The 24,404-nt window shown below is 37.0% G+C and overlaps 1 protein-coding gene and 3 non-coding genes across 7 annotated transcripts in view; 1 reads left to right on the top strand and 3 right to left on the bottom strand.

Annotated features, from left to right (window-relative positions):
• Nucleotides 1-17,715, top strand: part of LOC105232986 (protein outspread-like) — a 156,073-nt gene extending 138,358 nt beyond the window's left edge. For 2 of the 4 annotated variants that reach the window (XM_049461444.1, XM_049461439.1), the window contains 7 exons: nucleotides 5,128-10,112; nucleotides 10,183-10,317; nucleotides 10,395-10,531; nucleotides 11,846-11,995; nucleotides 12,058-12,169; nucleotides 12,479-12,890; nucleotides 15,287-17,715. In XM_049461444.1, the coding sequence (XP_049317401.1) occupies nucleotides 5,128-10,112; nucleotides 10,183-10,317; nucleotides 10,395-10,531; nucleotides 11,846-11,995; nucleotides 12,058-12,169; nucleotides 12,479-12,890; nucleotides 15,287-16,662 (7,307 nt within the window). In that variant the 3' untranslated portion in view covers nucleotides 16,663-17,715. Of the gene's footprint in view, nucleotides 1-3,649; nucleotides 3,722-5,127; nucleotides 10,113-10,182; nucleotides 10,318-10,394; nucleotides 10,532-11,845; nucleotides 11,996-12,057; nucleotides 12,170-12,478; nucleotides 12,891-15,286 lie in introns of all 4 variants that reach the window. The other 2 variants (XM_049461447.1, XM_049461452.1) reach the window with 2 other exon arrangements.
• A 2,296-nt stretch (nucleotides 17,716-20,011) lies between these two features.
• Trnap-agg (transfer RNA proline (anticodon AGG)) lies at nucleotides 20,012-20,083 on the bottom strand. The gene has a single exon. It is a non-coding gene; the product is annotated as a tRNA-Pro (tRNA).
• A 1,614-nt stretch (nucleotides 20,084-21,697) lies between these two features.
• Trnap-agg (transfer RNA proline (anticodon AGG)) lies at nucleotides 21,698-21,769 on the bottom strand. Its single transcript has one exon. It is a non-coding gene; the product is annotated as a tRNA-Pro (tRNA).
• Nucleotides 21,770-23,579: 1,810 nt separating this feature from the next.
• Trnap-agg (transfer RNA proline (anticodon AGG)) lies at nucleotides 23,580-23,651 on the bottom strand. The gene has a single exon. It is a non-coding gene; the product is annotated as a tRNA-Pro (tRNA).
• Between the last annotated feature and the right edge of the window lie 753 nt (nucleotides 23,652-24,404).

Genomic DNA, 24,404 nt, shown 5'->3' with positions numbered 1-24,404 from the left:
TCCATAAGACAAATATAATAATATACATAACTTCGTGACTTTTACTCCAACCGACTTGATGCAACAGCCTTGAGATATTATGCATTCATTTAACACTAATTTCAAAAAGTATGAAAACCCCTGCTTCTTCGTTTATTAAATGAACAACTGTTGTTGTTTAGAAAAGTAATCTCAGAATCAAATATGAAGCTTTGGCAAAAGCGGTTTATTGCTATTTCCGTCCTTTTTTATGAAAGTTGTTGAAAACGTTTTGTTACCCTTTTTATCTCAGAATAAACGTGAATAATATTGTGAGTGAATGGTTGAGCGATATCTTGGTATCACAATTAATTAAAGGCTCTCAAGGTTTCGTTTGAACCCATTCTAGTTAATATTTTACTTTATTTTTAAGTGGTTTTAATTACAGGATTGCAGCAACGTTAGCTAATGGATTTATGTGATCCTGGAGTTTAAGTTCATATATGTGTCTTTCTGCTGCCCTTATTTCTTCCTATACTAAGATCTTTGCCAATTTTTTCATTACGAATCTACCATGGTAAACCTATTATTTTTGTTCTGGGAATTTTCGACTGAAAGCTCTGTAGTGTATCAATATTGGTTGTATATGTCATAAACCAAAATTTAATACCATAGATCGAAACCTTCGGAATAAGCATTATAAAGGGTGATCCATTTCGCGGTTTTCTACATTTTCAAAAAAAAAAACACACAGGAACTTCAAATTCAATATGAAATGTTTATTATTATTCGAAATAACATTCTATGGTATTGACTTTTTGAAGATTATCTATTTCAAAAGTTGGTCACGGTTCCGTCTCAGATGAACCATCCGTTGAGTCCAACTTTCGATGACGAATGACATGGATTGACACACAGAAAAAACTCTAACAGTGTGATATCACACGATCTTGGTGGCAAATCGACCGGCCCAAAACGTGAAACCATCTGCTCACCGAAGTGTTCTCTCAATAAATCCATTGATTAATGGAAGAAGCGTCGTTCTGTTGAAACTATATAACGTCAAAATCACGAGATCTTTGTTATCATGGCACGATAACGGTCACCATTAACGGTTACGTTCTCACCGGCATCAATTTAAAGAAATATGGACCGTATTTTATACGCTTTCAATTTAAGATCACGACGTGAAATGAGCCAAGTAACTAGTTAGTTCCATACGTCAGTCCGATTTGCTGCGACTGGTGCCGAATCGACTCACGCATGATTGGTCAACAAAAGGCTATTGAAAAAAGTACTTCTATGGGATCAATATATAAAATATATACATAATTAACCTTTATTACCAAGGCCAGATCTGCATATCAGCGAAGAGATGTGAATACATTCTTAGATTTTAGTATATCTGCTCAAAACAAGGTGTATAGTGTTGATCCTAGCACATTGCCTTGTGATCCACCTGACCTTATCAATTGTTTATCATTGTGATGGTCTGCGACTTTTCATGAATTTGCATTTGCATTTTGTAGAATCCAGAGTAGAATTTTGGAGGGGAACTTTATAATTTTATACTTGCAAGTCAAATTTCCGTGGCCCCGTCCCTGAAAACTGAATATTTCATTAAAAATCAAGGAGAGTATTGCCGCAGCAATATTTTGTGGCTTACATATCATAACGACGTCTTTATTGGACTTAGTTCTTTTATAATCCCTTTAATTTCAAAGTTATTGCCGTTGGCGGTACGCGTAAAATTGGCAGCTTAAAGTCATTTTTTGTCAGTTAAAAACGCCTAATGAGGTTGCTAATAATTCCGAAATTATTGTGTGGAAACTCAACTGGTAGTAACTTCGGTTACAAAGTCATACCAAAGACTTTAACCTGGCACCACGGAGAGCAGTAGCCCTTGGAGGTAACTCCAATCTGCTCATTGGGTTTGGCGTGGTTAAAACCCAAATCGTGGGAAGAACTGACTTTGTCAGTTTAAATGTGGAGTTACATTGCAACCTGGCGCCGTGCACATAGTACGGTAGAGGTTTTAGATGGGCCTCGAACCCTACCAAGGTGGTTAGTGTGTCCATAGCACACTGCCGATTGGTACTGAAAATGTTTACCCAGTTTTCAGGGCGCTGATCAACGCATTGTATTAATCCGTTGTGCTTCTGAGCACCGTAGAATTAAGCTGTTTGACAGTAGTCCACTGTATGGGAGTTTTAAGATGTACCAAAAGAAATAAAATTTGTTCAAAATGAATTTCCTTAAAAGATACAGGGTAGGCCATTTAAAGTTGACCCATCTGGCAACGCTGTAACTTTTAACAGCGCCGACAAATCGGCTAATGTCATACCGCGTTAGAAGCGTCATTCGAAGACAATTTATACCATGGAACAGTACACTCCAAAAGAACGCGCTGAAATTGTTCAGCTTTATATTCAAAATAACTTTTCAATTGTGTTAACTCAACGTGCGTTTCGCAAAAAAAATAAAGTGAAAAGTGCTCCAGTTAAGAACACAATTAAGTCTTTATACGCAAAATTTGTGAACACCGGTAATCTCAGTAATGCCAGTCATGCATCCAGACAACGCACAAGACGTTCTGATGAAAATATCGAAGCTGTACGAGCCAGTATTGAGGAGACTCCATCGACATCGAGTTATCGCCGCTCTCAGGAATTAGACATCTCTCGCACCACTCTCCGACGCATAATTCATAAAGATTTGAAGATGTGTCCATATAAAATTCAAATGGCACAAAAACTAAACCCAGCTGATTATCCGCGACGCCTTAATTTTGGCAAATGGGCCATCCATTTTTCCCCGGGCGATTGATATCGAAAAATGGTGATGTTGACTGGCCACCGAGATCACCAGATTTGACGCCACCAGACTTTTATTTGTGGGGTTATTTGAAATCCAAGGTATACGCTAATAAGCCAAAGACCTTAGCTCAACTGAAAGCCAACATTCGACGTGAAACAGCCGCCATATCATCCGAAACATTGGCCAAAGTCATGGAAAATGTAGAAAAAAGAGTGCATTTAGCTGTCAAAGCTAAAGGTGCCCATTTACGCGATCTAATTTTTAAATATTAGCTGAAACAAATCCCCTTGAACCAAAATAAATTATTTTTGAAATGAACAAAAAACATTGTTTTCTTTTGTTCTTTTTTTTTAGAAACAAATGGGTCAACTTTAAATGGCCTACCCTGTAGTTGTCAAAGTGGTATCAAAGTAAACACATGTTTTTGACATTTATTTTCAGCTCTCTTTGTAACTTACCAAACATGACCCCTACTGTTTGATGGTCTTCATTGCAAACACGATAGTCATATATTCAAAATTCTAGTCAAACACTATTTTTAATAAATCTTGTGAGCTAAAAAGCCAAATATTTATAAAGTAATAATTTCACGCCTCAACTAAATTTGATTTAGAAAATAGTGAGTTAATTTTTATAATAGTAAATATCTGTCAAATATTCGTATTGTTTATAAACTTAGATCCTCATAAGGTTCATATTTTTTCTTATGCAGAAGCGGAGCGTTTTCATTCCTATTCATCTTTAAGCTCAATAATTTGCCACTCATTCTCATTTGAATACTTTTAAATAAATATAGTATTTCTAACATACATATTTTGGACACTAATAGCTAACTGATTAAATAAACATCTTCTTTTACTTACTCTTAATAAAGCTCAAATGCAATTTCCAGCTTAACGGAATGGGTGACATAAATACAACTTTACGAAAATATATTTAATCATGTGTAAATATTAATAAAAAAATATTTGCTTTAGCAAATATTTGGCTTTTCTGACATTCTCAAACATTTTTAACATTTAATTTAATTATCACCGCTTTATCGAAATTACACCTTTTAAAATAAATACTTAGTTTCTTAAATGTATGTAGGTTCATATAGCCCAACTTTTAGATGGTATTTTGTCATACACCATTCCATATTCTTTTGACGCATTTTTTATATAAGAATAAAATTCCATTTTTTTCAAACAATCTCTTATATTTTTTTAAAGTTTTATTATTGTTAAGAATAGTTGACAATTTGGGGTAATAACCATAGCGAATCGACGAGAACCTTTTACTTCTTCAGTAAATCAGCTAAAACCTGGAAACAACTGATTTCGAAATCGAACAGCAAACCATACATTTTCCAATTAGCTACGGAGCAGTTCAATCTTATAGATTCTTATGTTCGAAACTTTGATTGGATTTCTGGCGGGTTCAAGGATAATTTAGCTTCGCTACTGTTTTTAGCAAAATATCGAAATTACTATTATATAAAATGTGGCACTCAATGAAATAGGTATCCATGTTGGATTAATGGGCTTAGCTGTATGAACATTTCGCCTCTATATTTCTGTCTAATGTAACTTAAAGAAATATAATATCAAACGCTTAGGAAATTTTATAAAGAAAAAGAGGGAAAATTGATTTAAGCGATTTAATTTATTCTAAATTATCGGAGATCTGACGGTGTTAATAACCTTAAAGAGTTGGAAAACTAACTGATTATATTGATTTGTTTATAGTGAAGTACGTAATATTTCGAAGCATTGTGTTAGGGCCGACTTATGCAAAGTTTTACAAAGCAAACGGTACAAAACTTGGGTAAATCGTATTCTGAAACTATTCGTTTATACAATAGTCACTTTAACGAGATATGCAACAAAATTGTAGGTTTCCATGAAAATCAGTAAAAAGTTGTAATTGAAAAGGTATAGGAAAGAATAAAAAATTGTATATGTGTGGGATTATTATGTTCAAAGCAGTGACATACATATTTCTGGATTTGCGTTTTATGAATTTTGAGTCAGACCCAGTCTTTAATTTTCTCGAAAATATTGCCGATTTTTTCGAAAATATTGCACATTGTTTCTCATAAATCCATTAAAAACTCATGCATATTTATTTTTTTGCAATGCATGATAATTTTTTAAAATGAAATTCAGAGTTCAAACATTTTGAGGTTATAATACGTTTTGAAAATTGCATAATTACTTCAATCAGTACACGCTCTATCTATGCTCGCGACGCCTTTATTAGTTTCACACCAGAACAACAATTTTAGCTTTAGCTTGATTTCGCAATTAGTCTAATATATTTTCGAATGACTGACGAGCAATTTCCTTCTCTTCTATTTGTTACTTTTAGTATCATCATCATGTCTACTCATCGAGGATATCCGACGGGACGAAAAGACGTACAAAGACATTGCCAACACAATAACAAATCTAAGTCAACAGAAAAATCGCTGGTCCAATACAACTGTCAATAATGTACTCAATAGTCATCTGCATCATACAGCGGCGGCGGTGGCGACGGAGAAAAATTCGCGTGATGAAACCGATTACCATCGACCAACGAGCAAACAACAATTACAGCATCATCAGCAGCAGCAGCAACAGCAACAGAAACAGAACAATATTTCTAGTTTGAGACCAAAGTCATTACCATTGGCAGCGAATTCGACGCCTGCCATTGTTTCGGCCATAGTCAAGAAGATACCGCCAGTTCTATCGTCAACCAACAACAACGGCAACAACAACAACAATAATATGAATACTAATAACAATATTACAGCATCAACAAATGATGGCAGCAATAAGAACAACAATAGTATAAATGAAATTGGAAAGGGGGTTGTTGGCGGTATTGGTCTGGGCAGTAATAAGTGCAAATCTAGTCCACGATTGCAATTACAATTGAAAAATCTACAACAGAAACACGAAAGCAATCAGCACCGGCAGCAACAACACTTGCAACCATCTAAACAACAGCAGAGGCAACAACAGGCGCACGAAAGAGGCGATCCGGATGGCGGCTGTAATCTTGACGATCTTTCCACCAACTACCTGGCCAAGACGGCAGAGTTACGTGTCAATCCGCCTGCTGAGGAGTCACTCAACACCAAAAAGGGCTGGTTAATGAAGCAAGATAACCGCACCGGCGACTGGACGAAGCATTGGTTCTCACTGAGCGGTGCGGCACTCTTCTATTATCGTGACCCGGTGTCAGAGGAACGTGGCGTGCTAGATGGCGTGTTGGATGTTAATAGTCTAACCAATGTAGCGGAAGTTAGTGCCAGTAAGAGTTATGCCTTCCAGCTGACGTCCTGGGATCAACGGCGCCTCATTTTGGCAAGTCTTTCGCCCAGCTCACGCAATAGTTGGATTGCCATATTACGAAATATTGCCGGCTTGCCCGCCCTGCTGTCGACCAACAACAATACGAACAACAGTAGCCAACCGCTAACAGATGCAGATGTGCCACCAACAGTGGAATTGGTTATCAAAGATGGCGCCGTAACACCAAATATTAAAAGTGAAATTGAGAAAGATTTCATTAAGGCGCAACGCAATCACGAATTGCACAAAAAACCGCCAGCAGCTCCAAAGCATAATCATCAACATCTGAGTGAATCTAGTCCCCCTACAACACAACAGGTTCTTTTGCAATCCAACAACAGCACTCCAGCTAAAGCTCTTGTTACCACAACTGTCTCTACACCAAAAACCACACATTTCTCTTCAGACGAGGAGTACCGTACTGCCTCTGAGGGCGGTCGGCGAGACAGCGTTGACTGGGGTTCTCCGCTTTCACCGTCGCCGCCAATTACAACTTCGATTTTGCGAAATCGCGATCGTTTATATGCGCGTGCAGCAGCTTCAACGGCCGCAAGGTCACACAAGCGTAGTCATTCTTCACCGCCGACGTCTCGTCGTAGTACTGTGGATAGCGTTGGTTCGGATGAGCTTTCGCCACCACCTGTAATGCATCCCGTGCAGGAGGAACTAAGCCTTGATAAAGAATTACAATTCCGCCTCAGCGTAGCGGAGAAAGAGCGCAATATGCTGCGCGACGAAGCCAAAGAACGGGAGACGCGCATGTCTGAATTGTTAACAACACTGGAACGTACAGAGCAGCAGCTGAATGCGCGCTTGCATGAGATGGAGTTAGTACGTGATAATCTAACCGCGCAGCTGGAAGAGACAAAACGAAATGCCGAGGATATTGTAGATCGGTTGACGGACGAGTTGGAGGAGAGTCAAAAGAAGATAAAAGATCTTGAAGATCGGCTAGCGCGTGGAATTGACGAAAATGAAGCGCTCTACAAGCGTGTACATGAATTGGAAGGCAGCAGTTTGAATAGTTTTAGCCAGATGAACCGCGGAAAACTTAAGCGCATGGACTCGTTGAGTGATCTCACCCAGATCGGTGATATTGATCCATTTGCATTAGAGCGAGATCCGCTTGCTGATGAGTACAATGAATTGCGTACGCGTTTTGAGAAGGCAGTTAACGAGATTAAGGCAATGAAGCGTGAACTGAAGGAGTCACAAAATCAATTTGATTCGTTGGAAATTTCGTATGCAGCGCTTAAGCAAGATCTTGAACGCAAGGAGATTGAAGATCGTGCACAAGTGCAAATGATGGCGGCACGTATACAAGATTTAACATTAAAGTATAGCAGTTCGGAACGCCAAGTGCGAACGCTGAAGCAAAAGATGGCTAAGTCAGAGCGTAGAAGATCACTTTCACTCAAAGGTAAAGAGCAGTTAAGTATACCCAAAGAGTTAGAAATAAAAGTATGCGAGTTGGAAGCGAAAATCGATGAAATAGAAAAGCTGAATAGTGTGAACTCAGAGCCAATTCGTACAGTTTCCAAAAAATCTTCAAGGAGACGTTCACTTGAGAGTAACGCTAGCAACAGCGATCCACTTCAGTTCATGTTACGGCTGAATGATTTAGAAAAACGTTTAGATGATACGTCAGCTGCAGGTTCCATTAGTTCCACCTCTACGCCTACACCGTCATGTAATACGCCAACTATTGAAAATTCAACATTGAACTCTGCTAAAATTTCTGAGCACTTGCTCGATCGACTGCGTTGTCTTGAAAGTGTTTTGGTAACAAGCCGAGATCGCCTAGAAAAAAGCCTGCATCAGTTACAAAACCTACGCTCTTCCCACAGCCGCCGCTCCGTATCACCTATCACCGATCGCAAAGATTCGTACCGTTTAGTGGAACGTTGTCTCAGCGAGGTCGTAAAATTGATACGCGAATCTTGTGAGACTTGTGTAATCAGTGGAAGCAGTGGCGACAAATATGCGGTGCCTAATGTAATGCTGCTGCCGGATTCGAATCCGGTGAAGATTGCGCTTACACAGTTGGAGTCACAATTGCGTACCAAACTTGCAGAGCTACTCAAACAACGTCGTGTGTTGCGTGAGCGAAACGAGTTAACTGAACGCAAGAATATGGAACTTTTAGCAGAGCGCGTGGCGTTTGAAAGTGTATGCTTCGGTAAACTTCGTGACTCAGTCATGCGAGCCGAAAACCCCGAACTCTTTTGTGAAAAGCAAACACGTACGGAAGTAGCGGAGACGTCTCACCTAATGACGATGCTTAAGGCTAAGCTAAGTGGTAAATGTGCGCTGAAGTCTAGTGGCACACTCGATATTTTGGCTGGAGTATTGGCACGTAGACTGATGCTATCTAACTATCGAAAGGAAACAACCAACAGAGAAATGCTTGATCCTGTCGATAAAAATATCATGGATGATTTGCTTAGGCAACAGAATGAAATCAATCTTATAGCCAAACGTTACAAAAATAATGCCATGGAGAATTTAGCGAGTGGATTAGCGGCGGAAACCTTGAGTTATATCTCTTCAAATGACTTAGTGCAAGGAGCTGTACAAGAAGCTTGGCGCCAAGCGCAAGAGACCGTAAATGCTGAACTAGTACAGTCTGAGATTGCGCACATTATGTTACGTAATGCGGAACGCTTTGAGCAGTCACTTACACCTTCATTTGGTTATACGCTGACCGCAGAGGAGCGGCTTTCTTTCGAGAAATTCGCTGATGCTGTGCATGATGCGCTGCGTAAAGAGATGGAATTAGCGGTTGCACAGCTCACTCAGTGCTACAAAGAGGCCATACAAAAGATGAAGCGTGGTCAATGGCGTCTGCAGCTGGAACAGGAGCGCAAAATATCGGAAGGCCGGCAGTTGCTTTCCGATTTTGCGGATATAATTGCGCATAAAGCGCTTGTAGATGCGCGCATAACCGTTTTGCGTGGTGAATATGTCGAACAACAGTTGGCTAAAGAGAACCCCGATCATACACAAAAGGACTGTCAGAGAAATAAAATCGGTATCACTGCACTGCAACGATACGAGAGTCTTTTTGAGGAACTTTCAAATGATTTGCAGATCAACAACGCCGCCGATATACTGGCCGATGCTGATTTTGAATTCATCTACAAGCAGCATACAATAGATTTTCTGAACGATCGACAGGTGTTATCGGAAATCTCAACGTTCCTCAGTCAATTGGAGGATTCGCTAATAGCATTGCAATGTGAGGCTTCCGCTTCCACAACGTCCATACCACGCTCAACCGTGTCTATAGAAAGTTTACAAGATGTTTGTCACAAATGTGGAGATTTACGGCAACGTGCCGATCAACTCTGCCAGGAGATACACCGTGCCCTCAACACACCCTGTCAGCATTGTCGTCAAGTTCACGAGAAGCTGTTGCGATTGCAGCAGCAGCATGAACACGAACTTTTGCAACTACAACAGGCTCATGCCAAAGATAAGAGCACATATATGCAACAACTGGAGAATCAACGTAATGCCTTCAAACAGATCGAGGCGGAAAAGGATGCTGTCAGCGCTGAACTGCAATATAGCAATGAACTGTTGGAGCAGCGTGCAAGTGAGCTGGCCACTGTTAATGACAAATTGCACACCAAAGAGCAAGAGTTGCGTGGCAAGCAGGGCAATCAATTATCCCTCTTGCAGCAACTTGAGGAGCAAACGGAAAAAGCACGAACTCATGAGGAGGAGAGCAACGCTTTAGTGGAGAAATGTGCTCGACAGGATGAAGAGTATGCGGTATTGCTACAAGAGCGTGACTATCTACAGTCAGAACTTACTAAAGAGAAGGAACGCAGTCGGAGATTTGAGCGCCGATTAGAAATGTTAGAACTGGAACACAGTAAACAACTGGAATGCCTGCAAGAAACATATCGCGATCAATTGATGGCACATTCTCCTGACTTTAGCAATGTAAGCACTGATGATGAGAGCTTCCGCCAGCGATACCAAGCAGAAATCGAGCAGCTCAGGGTGAGTTTGACTTTTGTTTCTCGAAGAATTATTAACAAACTAAAATAAAATTATATTATTACACTTGTAGACGCTTTGTGAGAAAGGGCTTTCGGCTATGGAATCCTCACATCGGCGCATTGTGGCCGATTTGGAGGAAAAACATCGTCAAGAAATTGAACGTCTGCTCTTGGAAAAAGAAACTGCTTTAGCTGAGGAAACGCAAGTAAGTGCAAGCTATATTTTTTGAAAAATATACATTTTGAAAATGTCTTCGTTTTAATAACATGAGTTTTTCATTAGGCTACCTTAGCAGCATTGGATGCCATGCGGAAGGCTCATCAGAGCGAAGTACAGCGTGAGGTGGCGCGTTTCAAACAGGAGTTTTTGAAACAATTCCAAAAAGGCGAACACTCCGCCTATACTGCCAAAGCGAATGAGTAAGCATACTATGTATAAAACTGTAAATTTTCGATTTTTACTAATCGTTTGATATTAAGAAAATAAATGTAGATTGGTAGAGCGTCCCTCGTTCCGAGCTTTTGTACGTTTATCAATTGGCTTCGAATTAAAGATTCCTGATATTTAAACATTATTACTGAAACTCTCTATAGAAAACCGTGTCATCTTTACTTACTTATGAAAACTGCTCTCACACACACGCTCCCTTAATTTTATTAAAATAACTCAAACATTTGCCGATATACGAGGTATGACAATTAAGTAATGAGACTTATTCCATAAAAACCGTATATTTTAAAATTATTCTACAACTCTGCCATCACCTTCAAAGTAGTCACCTTGGGCAGCTGCATAACGATTCCAGCGCGTTTTCCATGCTCCGTAACATTTCTGGAACGCTTCGACTGGGATGTCCGCGAGTACCTTCGTCACGGCCGCCTGGTTGTCCGTAATCGACTCAAAATGGGTTCCTTTGACCACCGATTTTATTTTAACACGGCGATCCCTTTACAGTGAGAAATACTCGGACACGCTGAGGGCGGTGTTGCACGGCGCGAATGAAGGATCCAGTTACGAACGATGTCTGGACGCACCCTGTTGACTCGTTTTCGCAATCTTTCGAGTACTTGGCAATAGTAGACTTGACTCACAGTCTGTTACGCTGATCACGAACTGTTAAACGCCGATCTTCACGGATTAATACGGGAACATGCTGCACATTCGCGACAGTCCGCACCTCGACTGGTCTCCCACTCCGCGCCTCGTCTTCCACGCTTTCACGCCCCTCCTTAAACTCTTTGTGCCATCGAAACACCTGGGCACGACTAAGAGCACTATCACCATACACTCTTACAATTTTAGCGTACGTTTCCGAAGCTATTTCGCCCAATCTGGCGCAAAATTTTATCGCGACGCGTTGCTCTTGATTTCGTTTTCCCATTTTCGTGACGAGCACTACAAACACACATCTACTCAACTTGACGCAGCAGACGAACTGAACAACTAGCTTGCGATGGTACATATATCAATAGAGTGGGGAGGGATGCCGGAAAAAGGGGAAAAAGAGAAAGGGAATTTCAAGGACACAGGTTTACCAGAAGCGCGGCAATAAGATCAGTCTCATTACTTAATTGTCAAAGCTCGCATTGATCTATCGCACTTTCGATGGAACCTTCATATGGGGAGTGGGTAGGGTTATCACCCCATATCATCCATTAATGGTCGGTTGGGTGTGATTTCTGCTGAGTGAATTTGGTTATGATACGAATTTTTACTTTATTTTATATTTTTAGGGAGGAACTTGAAGAATTGCGACAGGAAATATTGTCATTCTCGGAAAAGTTTTCCATAAAATGCGTTGAAAATGCTTCGTTGGAAGAGAAGTTACGCAGTACAACGCAAAAGTTGAAGCATTTGCAGCAAATGCAGCAGCTGGAGTTGAGGTATTATTAAATTTTAACAGTTAATTTCTATAATTTCAATTAACTTTCCATTCAATATACAGGAATAAGCAATTTCGCGCACATTTAGATTCTGAAGACCCGACAACAGCCACAAAATTCGTGCAAGGCCTTTGCTCAGCGAAGGATGATGGTGTCGTATGCGAAGACAGTGAGGTGGGTTTTTGAAAATATGAAATATTTGTTAAAATCGTAAAATATAAATTTATTATGCTAACTGTAAATTTTTCACAAATTACTAGTTACACAATTTTCAATATATGTATATGAATCTTAAATATTTTTATTTTTCAAATATCTATTTTTATGCATATTTATTTTGTAAGCAATTGTAACTAATATTTTAATAATTTACTAATGTAAAACTCATGTTGCTATTATTATTGTTTATTATTTTCTATTTACAAATGTATTTTTTGTGACTATCGTTTCAAAATTCAAAAAAAAAACACTACACTCGTATAGGCAAAATCGCATGCGCATGGTGTGTTTCATGAGCTTGCCGATGAGCAAACGGCGATTGTAGAAAATGTGGTACCGGTGCCAATGACGTCAACACAGAACACCACACCACCTACATGTACAGTTTCACTAGCTATTCATGGAGCATTGGCAACGACTAATCCATCAGCTTCTACTCTAGAAGCACCAACAAAATCAGTCAACAAACAATTTGCCACGCTTGTATCAGTTGATAAGAAATCTGAAAATATTGTTGTTGATAAGCATAGCGAATATGTTAGTGATATTAATCAAAATAGTGATAATAATAATGATGTTGGTGATAATGATGAATTGAATGCCATTTTCTATACATATGAGCCATGTTATAAGCAAAGCAATTTGCACTATTTTCAAAGTAGGCTGAGTTTTGAAGGTAACGGCATACAATAGTATACCTATCTCTATCTTTTTGTCTCTTTCAATTGTCTCATTCTCTGTCTGTCACTACACTTGTACTTCTGTTCTGTGTTTTAATTTCTGTGTTTCACTGTACTTCTATTTACATATGTACATACATATATGTATTCTTTTAGAGCACCTGCTATAGTTGTTTTGGTGGGTGGCGTGTCATCTAAATCTTAAGAAGTAGAGTTGAATGTAAACTCTTTACTAGGATGTTATTTATCTACTTTGCCTAATATACGTTTCTTATTTTAAAATTTTGTATACAAATAAATTTCATTTGAATCCAATTGGAACTTGTCCATCTATCTTTGAGTCGCGCAAACAAGTAACAATTCGATCATATTATATGAGATGTTAAAACAAATGGACACTAAAACATAGCTTTCGAAAGTTGGATATATTTCGTCACATTATTGAATCAATTATTATTTGGAAGCACTGAATGTTTGGACAGTTCATAAAATAAACAATACACATCATGTCTTGATCTTTTTTTCCGCGGCTAATAATCTGAAGGCCAGGTTAGGTTAGGTGGTAGGGTTGTTCCAAAACCACCTGGACAGATATTCTTAATTTATGTTACCCAAAATCTGCAAAAAGTGGATCGCCAGATCCTCATAGACCGACGAAGCGTTTTGAGCTTATTACAAATTTATTAAGACGGTTAATATTAAACCAATCACTTCGCTGGGTTCGATAAAAGTCTACAGATGTCCATCTCACTTTCCTCTATAAGCAAAGAGTGTCCGACAAAATGTTTAGTCGCAGCGCATGTAAACCTATTAGACAGTGTCAAGTCAAAAGACTTACAATTGAGCCGAAATTGACTTTGCTAAGAACAAATAATTCGGATGTCCTCTTACGATGTTGGGAATATGAGTAAAGAAATAAAATCCTACATCCAATGTGGACTATTTTCCAGAAATATGTTCATACTATTAGGTGCCCAACTAAGTTCTCGCTGTTATTTTTAATTAAAAATTCAATTTTGTTGTAATGAAATGGTTACATATTGATTATACGAAGTATTGCCAATCGCTAGTCACAAATTTTTCGCACCTTTCTGGTAAAGCTCGAATACCATTACCGAAACCCAGTCCATCTTGTGATCAAGCCATTTTTTAATCTCATCTTGTGAGTGAAACTGCTTCTGAGCCAGACTATGTGTCATCGAACCCATCGTACGGAACATATAATAATCGTACAGTGCAATATATGGAGAAAATAGCGGGTGTCTCAGGACTTCCCATTAAAGCGTTGTCAGGAAACAGAAACATTTTTTTTTCTTTTAATTTTTCTCAAAGCATATAGCCGCTTTGAAATGACTTGAAGTATATGACACATAAACAAAATCCTTAAGTGATTGATTTGAAGAGACAGGTGTAAAAAAATGGCGCATCCTGGTGACATTTATCCTGACTCTCCTGGTGGTCTGAAAAAAAAATCAAAAGAAATTCTTAATCAGGAACGAAAAATTTTTTTTTGGAAAAATGGCGACTGCCTGAAAATAAAAATCATTTTTTACGTTTTTCTTTTGAAATTCCTGAATTTTTTTAAAATATTAAAAACAAAGGATTAAGGATTATATAAAGATAAAGGATAAAGGATTATATAAAGAAGGTTCACCAAAAATTTCAAATAAATCGGTTGTATAGAACTTGAGATAATGCCGGTACCGTGTGGAAAAAGGGAGTTTCGAGAAAAACGCGTTAAAAAAGTGAATCTACCTACCTACCGAGCTAGGTACTGGTCACTAAAGTAACTGTAGCGCTTAAAATAATTTTAATTTTTAAAAATCCTTTCGAGGATATTTTCTTAAGGGTCTAAACTTTAAATATATGAAAAAAAAATCGAATTTTTCAAAATTTTAGAGTAGAATACCCCCTTAAGGCATTAAATCAACGACAGCCGTGCCTTAAACAGGGATATATTTTCTATTTTATTCTTTACAGTACTGTCCTATGTATATAAGGTGTTTCATATATAAAGATGTTCTCAAAACTACTATAAAAAATAAAAATCATTTTGTAGATATTCAAGTACCCCTCATTGAATTTTTTTTTATATAAATACTCGCCTAGTAAATCACGCTACATAAATTCACTTCAATGTTGAAGCCACTTCATTGTTTTATGTGTTTATTGATATATCTTTATTTACTCATTCATAACTGCAATATCTGTGCGGCATCGTTCATTGTTTCAACTGAGCCAAACATTATTCTTCCAGGTTTTCTGGGCTATATTTTCACCGCTTCCATTAATACACAAATAACAAGAAAATAAAACATATTAAAACCATTTGATTTAAATATATATTAGTCATTCATTTATTAACATTTTCTTTTGCTCAATGTCAAATTAGGTTTAAAATCTTCCACGTTCGGCAAGAGATTGAGAACAACCTCACGGAAATGCACGACAGACGCTGCCACCAGCATGCAACCTATAGCAACGTGTGCGTCAATAACAACAACGAAATCGTCACCAGCATCATCCAACAAAACGTCGTTGACTACAGCAACAACATTTACGCCACAACAAGCAGAAATCCCGATTAGTGCAAGCCCCGCAAAGAGCATGGAGGCAATTAAATTGCTTGAGAGCAGTGTAGCTGGCCAAAACTGGCAGTTAAAGCAGCGAGTTGAGCAGAAAGAAGAGGCTGGAGTTTTGCAAAAGCAACAAGAACAATGCAATATAAACACTTTAAAACTAAACCAAAAACAACAAACTGAGCAAGAGCTGATTGTAGATGCGCCCTTGGCTGTTGCAGCCGACATATTAATTACTTCAAATAGTCACAAGTCAAAAGCAACAACAACAAAACATAGCAATATACAAGAAATAACAAATGCAAGCCCCGCAAGCAATCCCTCTTCATCAACAGTAACATTAACACGAACAAAACCAGTGGAGCAACCAAAGATTTCTAGTGCTAATAAACATATTTATAATCCTAATTATAATAATAACAACAACAATAACAATAATCAAAACAAAAATATCTCTAATATTAGTAATACTAATAGAAATATTAATACTAAAAACATTATTGCTGAAAGTAGCAATATTAAAGTACATAGTGTTAGTGCAATAAATACTAGCAGCAGCAACAAAAACAACAGCAACGGTAAGAGTTTAGTGTTTGCAACGCATGAGAGAAGCAATAAAGCTGCCGTAAAAACGCAACCAATGATACAGGAGTGTGCTGTAACAACAACAACTGCAGCAAATGCAACAACAACAACAACAAAACCACGAGCCCTCGGTTATGTGCACGTGGCCGAACGTAATGCCATCAACTTAAATAGTTTCACAGATTTTGTGCGCAAAACAACAACAATTGCTAAAGATACAACAGCAACAACAACAAAAGAGGAAACCAAATTTGGCCGCACTTACGCTGACTCCAATGACAGCAACAACGACGATGATGTTGGTGATGATACGCCGCAGCAAAAACAACAGCAGCATGCAATATTTGGCAACAGCAACAACAATACGCAAAACAAACCAAGTGTTAGTAAAGCACATAATACAACTACAGCTACAGCAGTGTTGGGTAGGCGTACGCACGAACAGATCCCCTTTTGCTCGCCCACTTCCGTTTCGAGCGGAAGTGAAGCTGAGCATGCGACTATGTCCACAACAACGAAAATACGAACGCCATCCAGCACCGCGACGAGAAGACCGACAAACGCGATTCAAAAACACTTGAGACGATTCGAATTGGAGATTTAGCAAATGGCTCATATTTTTTTCCTAAGCTTACTTATGATACGTAAAATACTTATATATATGTAATTATAATAGAAAATTATTACCCGTTATCATATGCTGAAATTCAAAATAAGCCAAACTATTATGTAGTACTTGAAACTAAAATGCCAGCTAGAAAATAATGCTGATGATTTTGATATTTACAATTATATAACCTACGGAATCTATGTAGTTACATATAGCATGTATTAAAAATATAAACTACTAAAAAATATTGGAAAAAATCCTGAAATTTGTTTAAGCTATTTCCCTCGTGTTGAAATTAAATTTAATTTTGTAACACTGCTTCTTTTTATTTTAATTTTTTATAAATAAATTTATAAGTTAACAAACCATGTATGTAAATTCAGAGTTAATAATAGTCAGCGTTGTTCCAAGGCCATAAATGCATAAATAATTTTTTATTTAATTTTATTTATAAACCTTTTAATTCACTACCGGCCAGGCCGTTATTTCAAAAAGCTTCTTTAACAAAATGTTTTTACGGCACTACTTTGTTCATACAATGCTTTCTGTAAGCAGAAGCGTTAATGTTTGTTTTTGTTGTTTGTTTGTTAGGCAGGCAAAGTTAATAATATGCACATTTTAATTTAAACTTTATTTGATTTAATATATACCATAAGAAATATGAAAGCAATTTATTAATGTTAACACATACCCCTTACGTATTGTATATTATTATTACATAATTATTAAAAATTAATATTCACTTGCATTTTGTGTTAAACAACGTAACAAAGAAAATTATACAAAATGTTGAAAGCATTAAATAATGTTATATTTAAAAAAAATAATTCATATGCTACTGCATATATGTGGTAAGCACATATACTTGTTTCAGAATAATTATTAATTTTATTGTATGTAGTAAACGTCTTTCCCTCTATACTCTTAATTATGTTATATAATTCACGTATGTTATACTAAACACCAATTTTCCTCTACGCTATCTATCGAAAGTTTATGATATTACATACATAAATAAAAATGCGCCTTTGAAAATTGTTAAGCAAATCTTTTAATTTTGAAATAAAATAACATAAATAACAAGAAAATGTAAAGGGTTAGGGGTAGTCAGAACTTTCAAAAAATTATTTTTTTTTGCATTTTCGTTAAGAGTAAGATCTTAGAAATATTTTCTGAAAATTTCACGTTGATCCGATAATTAGTTTTTGAGTTATTCGACAAATAACAAAGAGAGCTCGGGCACTTCAAAGCGCTAGTGTGAAACTTTAAACGCGTTTTTCTCAAAACTATGTTTTTTGAACTGGTGACAACTGTAACTCGAAACCCGCTCAGTAGATTTTAATGAAATTTATACAGCTTTTAGAATACAGAATAAACTCGGGCCTGATCGAAGGATGTTTTTTTCAAAAATTTCGATTTTTTAAGACCAATTAACTGTTGATATTTTCCCAAAAATTTAGACAAAAATTTCCTAGGCCGCCATTTTGTTAATTTTGAAAAAAAAAAATCTTTGGTCAGGTCCGAGTTTATCTATTTATAAAACTAATTTTTTTTTATCCGATTAATTCTTTTTTTTGAAATTTTCGTGACTTCAAGTCAACACATTCTATAATAATGCCACATTACTACTTTTGTAAAATAACACGATTTAATAGCAAAAAAAATACTGAAAATTCTAATTTTTTCGTGCTTCTGACTACCCCTAACCCCTTAAAATATCTTGTTAAATGAAAAAGTGTTTTCATGTAAGAACTCAATTTTGAATTTTCTGTTTGTATAACAGCAATATACTCTAGTCCGATGTCGACGGTTCTGACAAATGAGCAGCTTCTTGGAGAGAAAAGATCAGAAACCATCCAGTTGCACTGTTCAGCTTATAAAAAGCCTTTAAAGAATTTACGTAACACATCAAAAATATGTGTTGAACCGGTTCTTGTAAATTGCGAGCAATGTCAAAGCTACTGCGCAAGCGAAGGTTTCAATATTCACATTGCTTCAGTTATGCTACTCACACACTCCGCATAAAAAGTCAACGCACATGCTAAGGTTTTATTTTTTTGTTACAAAACAACTTTTACGATATATACTTAATTCTCGAGTTTACTCACTGACTTAACAGAGCCATTCATGTCGCTAATCTTTAGACAAACTCGTATTGGCTTCACGAAAGAGACCTTAAACCTCGGGAGTTTTTGTATAAGGTTATTCTTTCCGATAAATGCAAGGTTTGTGCTTAGAATCGAGAGGTGTACGATTGTATCGCAAAAAATTGGCACTGTGATCAATAAGGAAGACTTCATGCCTACTGTGAAGTATGGTAGTGGTGGGGATATGGAGTTACATCACTAGTAATGATGTGAATCGAATAGAAATCATAGAGCCCCCTATGAACAATTGGAAGTTACTAAGGAGCCTTAGCATGCAGCAGATATAGATAAGCCTTGGTTACTCTGCAATATTCCGGTTTCGAACACGGCATAATTACACGATTTGAATTGTATAGAGCACGAATTCATTGGAAAAATCCACCAAATCACAACTATCTCAAAGGCTATGCGCAAAGATGTTCTTTTATGGATTTTTTAGTTGCCTGTATGCTTTATTTTATTTACATATATGCGATTGTTTTAAATTTAATAAATTTTGGTTTCAAAAATTACATATTTAATACCTTTGATGAATATAAAAAGAAATGTATAAGGTATATAAAAGACAAAATATCTCCTGTCATCAAACAAACAGTCGGCGCACTCGCGACGTGGCTCCTACGTCACTGTTGACAGTCATAATTTCGAAGTCGTAGATAATTTCGTATATCTTGGAACCAGTATTAACTCCAACAATAATGTCAGCCTCGAAATCCAACGCAGGTACTTCTTTGAACTAAGTAGGCAATTGAGAAGTAAAGTCCCCTCTCAACGAATAAAAACCAAACTCTATAAGTCAATAATGAGTGATATATGTTGCTGTTATATGGTGCAGAGGCATGGACGATGACAACAACTGATGAGTCGACATTCCGAGTTTTCGAGAGAAAGGTTCTGCGAAAGATTTATGGTCCTTTGTGCATTGGCAACGGCGAATATCACACTTGTTAGAACGATATCCGTCGACATTGACATAGGTCAGCGAATTAAAAGACACTGGCTCCGCCGGGGGAAGCAGAGGCAGAGGAAGACCTTCTCTCCGTTGGAGAGATCAGGTGGAGAATGATCTGATTGTCCTTGGTATCTCGAATTGGCGCCAAATTGCGACTGGCGCGCTTGAATCATTGCCATTTTCAACAAAAAAAATATTTATATGTACATTTTATTGTTATTAAAAATTAAAAAGCAAATTTCTTGGGCTCGTCCGGGATTTGAACCCGGGACCTCCCGCACCCTAAGCGGAAATCATACCCCTAGACCAACGAGCCAGTTGCTAGACAAATTGCCAACAAATAGTTTCGATCGTTTTTCCAATTGGACCAATTGCGAGCGATCGTATTTTAGACCAATTGAAAAGTAAGATAACTATAAAAAATACTTATATTGTGGTTAAATAAAGAGACAACAAAAATGAGTTATGTATATATCCATATTTATGTATTTTAACGTAAAAGTATGACGAGGCAAACTGTTATATGTATTAAATTAAGTCGTACCGGCATAAGACCACTCGGAATATTGATGTAGTGCGACATATCGACGAGTGAATGTATAGAAAAGAGAAACTGACATCAGCTGCTACTTTCTGGCGTCTAATTTAAATACAGTCGAAACCCGATAAGGCGACCATTCAGCAATTAATATACAATTTTGTTGACGAGTTTTAACGGGGTGAAGCTTTAAGTTAAGCTCTGAAAGTATTCGACGTAGTACCCCCCGGGGGAAGCAGAGGAAGAGGAAAACCTTCTCTCCGTTGGAAGGACCAAGAGAAGGACCTGGCTTCGCTTGGAATATCCAATTGGCGCCACGTAGCGAAAAGAAGAAACGACTGGCGCTCTGTCGTTAACTCGGCTATAATCGCGTAAGGGGTGTCTACGCCAGTAAAGAAGAAGAAGCTTTAATGGTCTCTTAGTAACAGAGGATCTTTTGTATTTCAATATTATGTGGATTTAATATTATACTAAAATCCACTGTTTCTCCTTTATCTTTCAGTTTTTAATTCTATGAGGTCTAATTAACGACCGCGTTTCAGTTATTTATACCACACATCTTTCAGACAATGGCAAGCCTCTTTTCCAATTCGATATTTAAGACTTTTCATCTATATAAGAGGTTTTATGGTTGGATTGATTATACTAAAACTTTTATTTCTTTACTTTGAAACCATTGAATTTTCGTTTTTTAGTTGTGCTTAGGACTTTGCAGATATTTCAAGTAACAGACTCTTAAATACGGTAATAACTTCAGTGCCTTCACGACAGTTTTTTAATAGATTCTTTATATCTTGGTTATGATAAAATGAATCCGGAAATATCTAAACACAATAATTTTTATGCCGCGGTTGAATAATTTCTTCTTCAAAATTCCCAACGTTTACCATGTCGCTAGAAGTCATACTCGCTGGGTCTGAAATATTCGCCTCTACAACAATCATCTGTTATAAATCCGGTTAAGCAAATCTCGTTCTCCACCTCAATGTAATCTGTAATAGTAACATTTGAAGGGATAAATACGCGAGGAGAGGACTTAGAGAATCACTTGCCAATTTTAAAGTTCGACTTATGGAAGGAAATTTGATTCATGAAATTATATTCGTCTTCTTTTGCGAATTCAAAAATTCGAGTTATGGAAGTTTATCTGTATATACATCTCTATATACATACATATGTACATAATTAATTTGTCATTAAAAATATCAGCGAATGCTGGCTAAATGCTGAGCGAAATATTTGGTATATCAAAACGCAAATAATTATAATATAATATAAATATGTAAATAGTGTGTGCCAGTGAAAATATTTCAACAGATATCTAATTTTTGTTTTTATTGTGATAAATAATGTGTTAAATATATGATCATTTATAAAAAAATTTTATTTCTTGGGCTCGTCCGGGATTTGAACCCGGGACCTCCCGCACCCTAAGCGGAAATCATACCCCTAGACCAACGAGCCAGTTGCAGAAAGTTTGACAAATGCATTATTTGTGCATTGGTTACGAAATGAAAAAAGGTATAGACATATATGTAATTTTCTATTATTTCCTAGATTATGTGTTTTCATCGAAAATATTTTTAAATTTTGGGGGCAAACACTCTTACAATCTTTAACTATGTGATGTGAATACAAGATACCACTGTGGTCAAAAAATAGTAAGACTTTTTAATATAAATCTCGCGCGAAAACCCATTCGTCGAAATATTTTTTCTTTCTATTTTTTTTTCAGTAACATCTGTGCCAAACGTCACAATAAAATAATCATTAGTGTTTTGTATTCGCTAGCCTTTTGAAGTACATAAAGTGCATCCGGCGATTTTTACGATTAGTGAAAGTATTCAACAAAGAAGTTCCATTAAATTTTGTAGATGGAATCCAGTGCCGAAACGTTCAGAATGGCATTCGGTGAAATTTCTTTGTCAACTCATGATCAACACGTAGATTAAATAAATGAATTTCTGCTTGAGAATCGAAGGATCAGTTAAAACCATTTAAAAGACCATTTGGGCCTCTGAAAAGTGAAACACAATTGGTTCCAAAATCACTAATTTTTTTTCGAAAAACAACGTTTTGTGTGCGAGACAATGCTTTCCGACTATCAAGATCTCATGAAACGTATTATTACTGGCGATGAGTCTTTGATCTATGCTTACGACCCGGAAACAGATGATCAATCGGTCGGATACGGATCGGTTATGTTGACAGGTTACTTCGACAGAGATGTGGTACACTCCGAATTCCTTCCGACGAGCCAAACTGTCAACAAGGAATACTATTCGATTGTTGTGCGTTGTTTGCGCAAAGCTATTCATAAAAACAGGCCGGACTAACGGGCCGGCAACTCTTGGTTTTTGCAGGACGATACGGCACCGCCGCATACTGCAGTTATTCCTCCTGAGATTTTCGTCAAATTTTCAACCAATGTCGACCGCAACCACCGTATGCGCCTTATTTAGCTCGGTGTGACTTCTGGCTATTCAGCCAGGGGATTACTTGGTGGGGCAGACATGTATTTTGAAGAATAAATTAAGAATTTTAATGTCTTACTATTTGTTGCTCATAGTAGTATATAGAGAATGCGTGCTCATATTATCTTTATAGACAGTTACAGTATAATGGCAATTATGCTTGTGACTGATGTGGTGAACGACTCGCAGAAAATTGCATTATTCCTATTGTGAAACATTCCTCATATATAATAGTATGGGAACGCATTTCCAAATTGGAATAAATTTTAATATAAGAGGGTTGAGTGAACGCTGCGAAAAATAAAACTATTATAACATAAGGGGTGTCCAGCTTACCGGGTTCCCCCATATCCGAAAATGATTGAAGTCCTATTGTTTTAGGATAATTCTGCCCGTTGCTATCACTCTTGCTCGATAAGTTAGTCAATGAAGATTTTTCCTTCCATTTTTTTTTGTTTAATTCGATAATTTTTACTTTTGAAATTGGAAAATAAGAGGAAGCTTTTATTTTATTACAGAAATACACTACATAATAGAGATGTGATATCAATAGATAAATAGAAACTGTCGACTGGCTAGATGAATAGCCCTAGTAAATATTTATAGTTCGAAACAATTATACCAAACAGAAATAGTGACAGCCACACATACGATCATCCATTCGATTAAACAGCTCCATATATTGCATAATGTTTTTGGTAAATCAATTTTAAAAAAAAACCTATTATGTGCTATTTTTTCGAATAAAATTATAGTGTTCAATTCGTTAAAAACAAAATTTTTCAAAATATGAAATCCTTGGGCTCGTCCGGGATTTGAACCCGGGACCTCCCGCACCCTAAGCGGAAATCATACCCCTAGACCAACGAGCCAATTGCCAATATTCTGACAGATAGCATATTTCTGATTGGATATTAAATAATAATATTCAAAGAAGTGTAAATATATGCTGGCGCCATCTAGCGGAAAGGTATAAGCTGTTTATAATCACAACTATAAATACTTACCAATAGACGTCACTAGAAGCATTTCCGCTAAACGAAACAGTGGCGGTCACATTGATTTATTAACCCTTTCAGCCCCGAAGTTGCTTATAAGCAACTTATATTTATGTTTGACATCGTTTAAAAAGTCAAATACACAAAAACTTCTTTAAAATACACATCGTATAGATCCACTTCATGATCATGATTAACCCTTTTAGCCCCAAAGTTGCTTATAAGCAACTTCTATATATGTTTGACATCATTTAAAAAGTCCTTTGGGGCTGAAAGGGTTAAAGCGGCTGGCTTCAAACGAAACAAAGACGGAATAGAATATTTTACAAAAAAAATTAATTTTCAAAAATTATTATCACCACCATGTTAGAGCTATATACTCGTAATGTTTATAGTCGATTACCGCTTATTCGATAATAAGTTAAATAGTCGTAGAGGCCAAATATACATACATATGTATATATCCTACAGGCAGGGGCGTACAGGGAAAACCGGGGCCCGTGGAGGCCCTCTGCTCCATCAAGTTACTTAGAGTAATATATTGAGACGGTTAATAACCATTTTGACGAAATTTTTCAAACCACATCTCTGCTTAACGCTTCGAAAACCGGCCTTAATTATCACCTG

The sequence above is a fragment of the Bactrocera dorsalis genome, chromosome 1 (assembly GCF_023373825.1).
Source record: "Bactrocera dorsalis isolate Fly_Bdor chromosome 1, ASM2337382v1, whole genome shotgun sequence".
Lineage (NCBI taxonomy): Eukaryota > Metazoa > Arthropoda > Insecta > Diptera > Tephritidae > Bactrocera > Bactrocera dorsalis.
The sequence above is the reverse complement of the archived record's forward strand: the minus strand, read 5'-3'. Positions and strand labels throughout refer to the sequence as shown.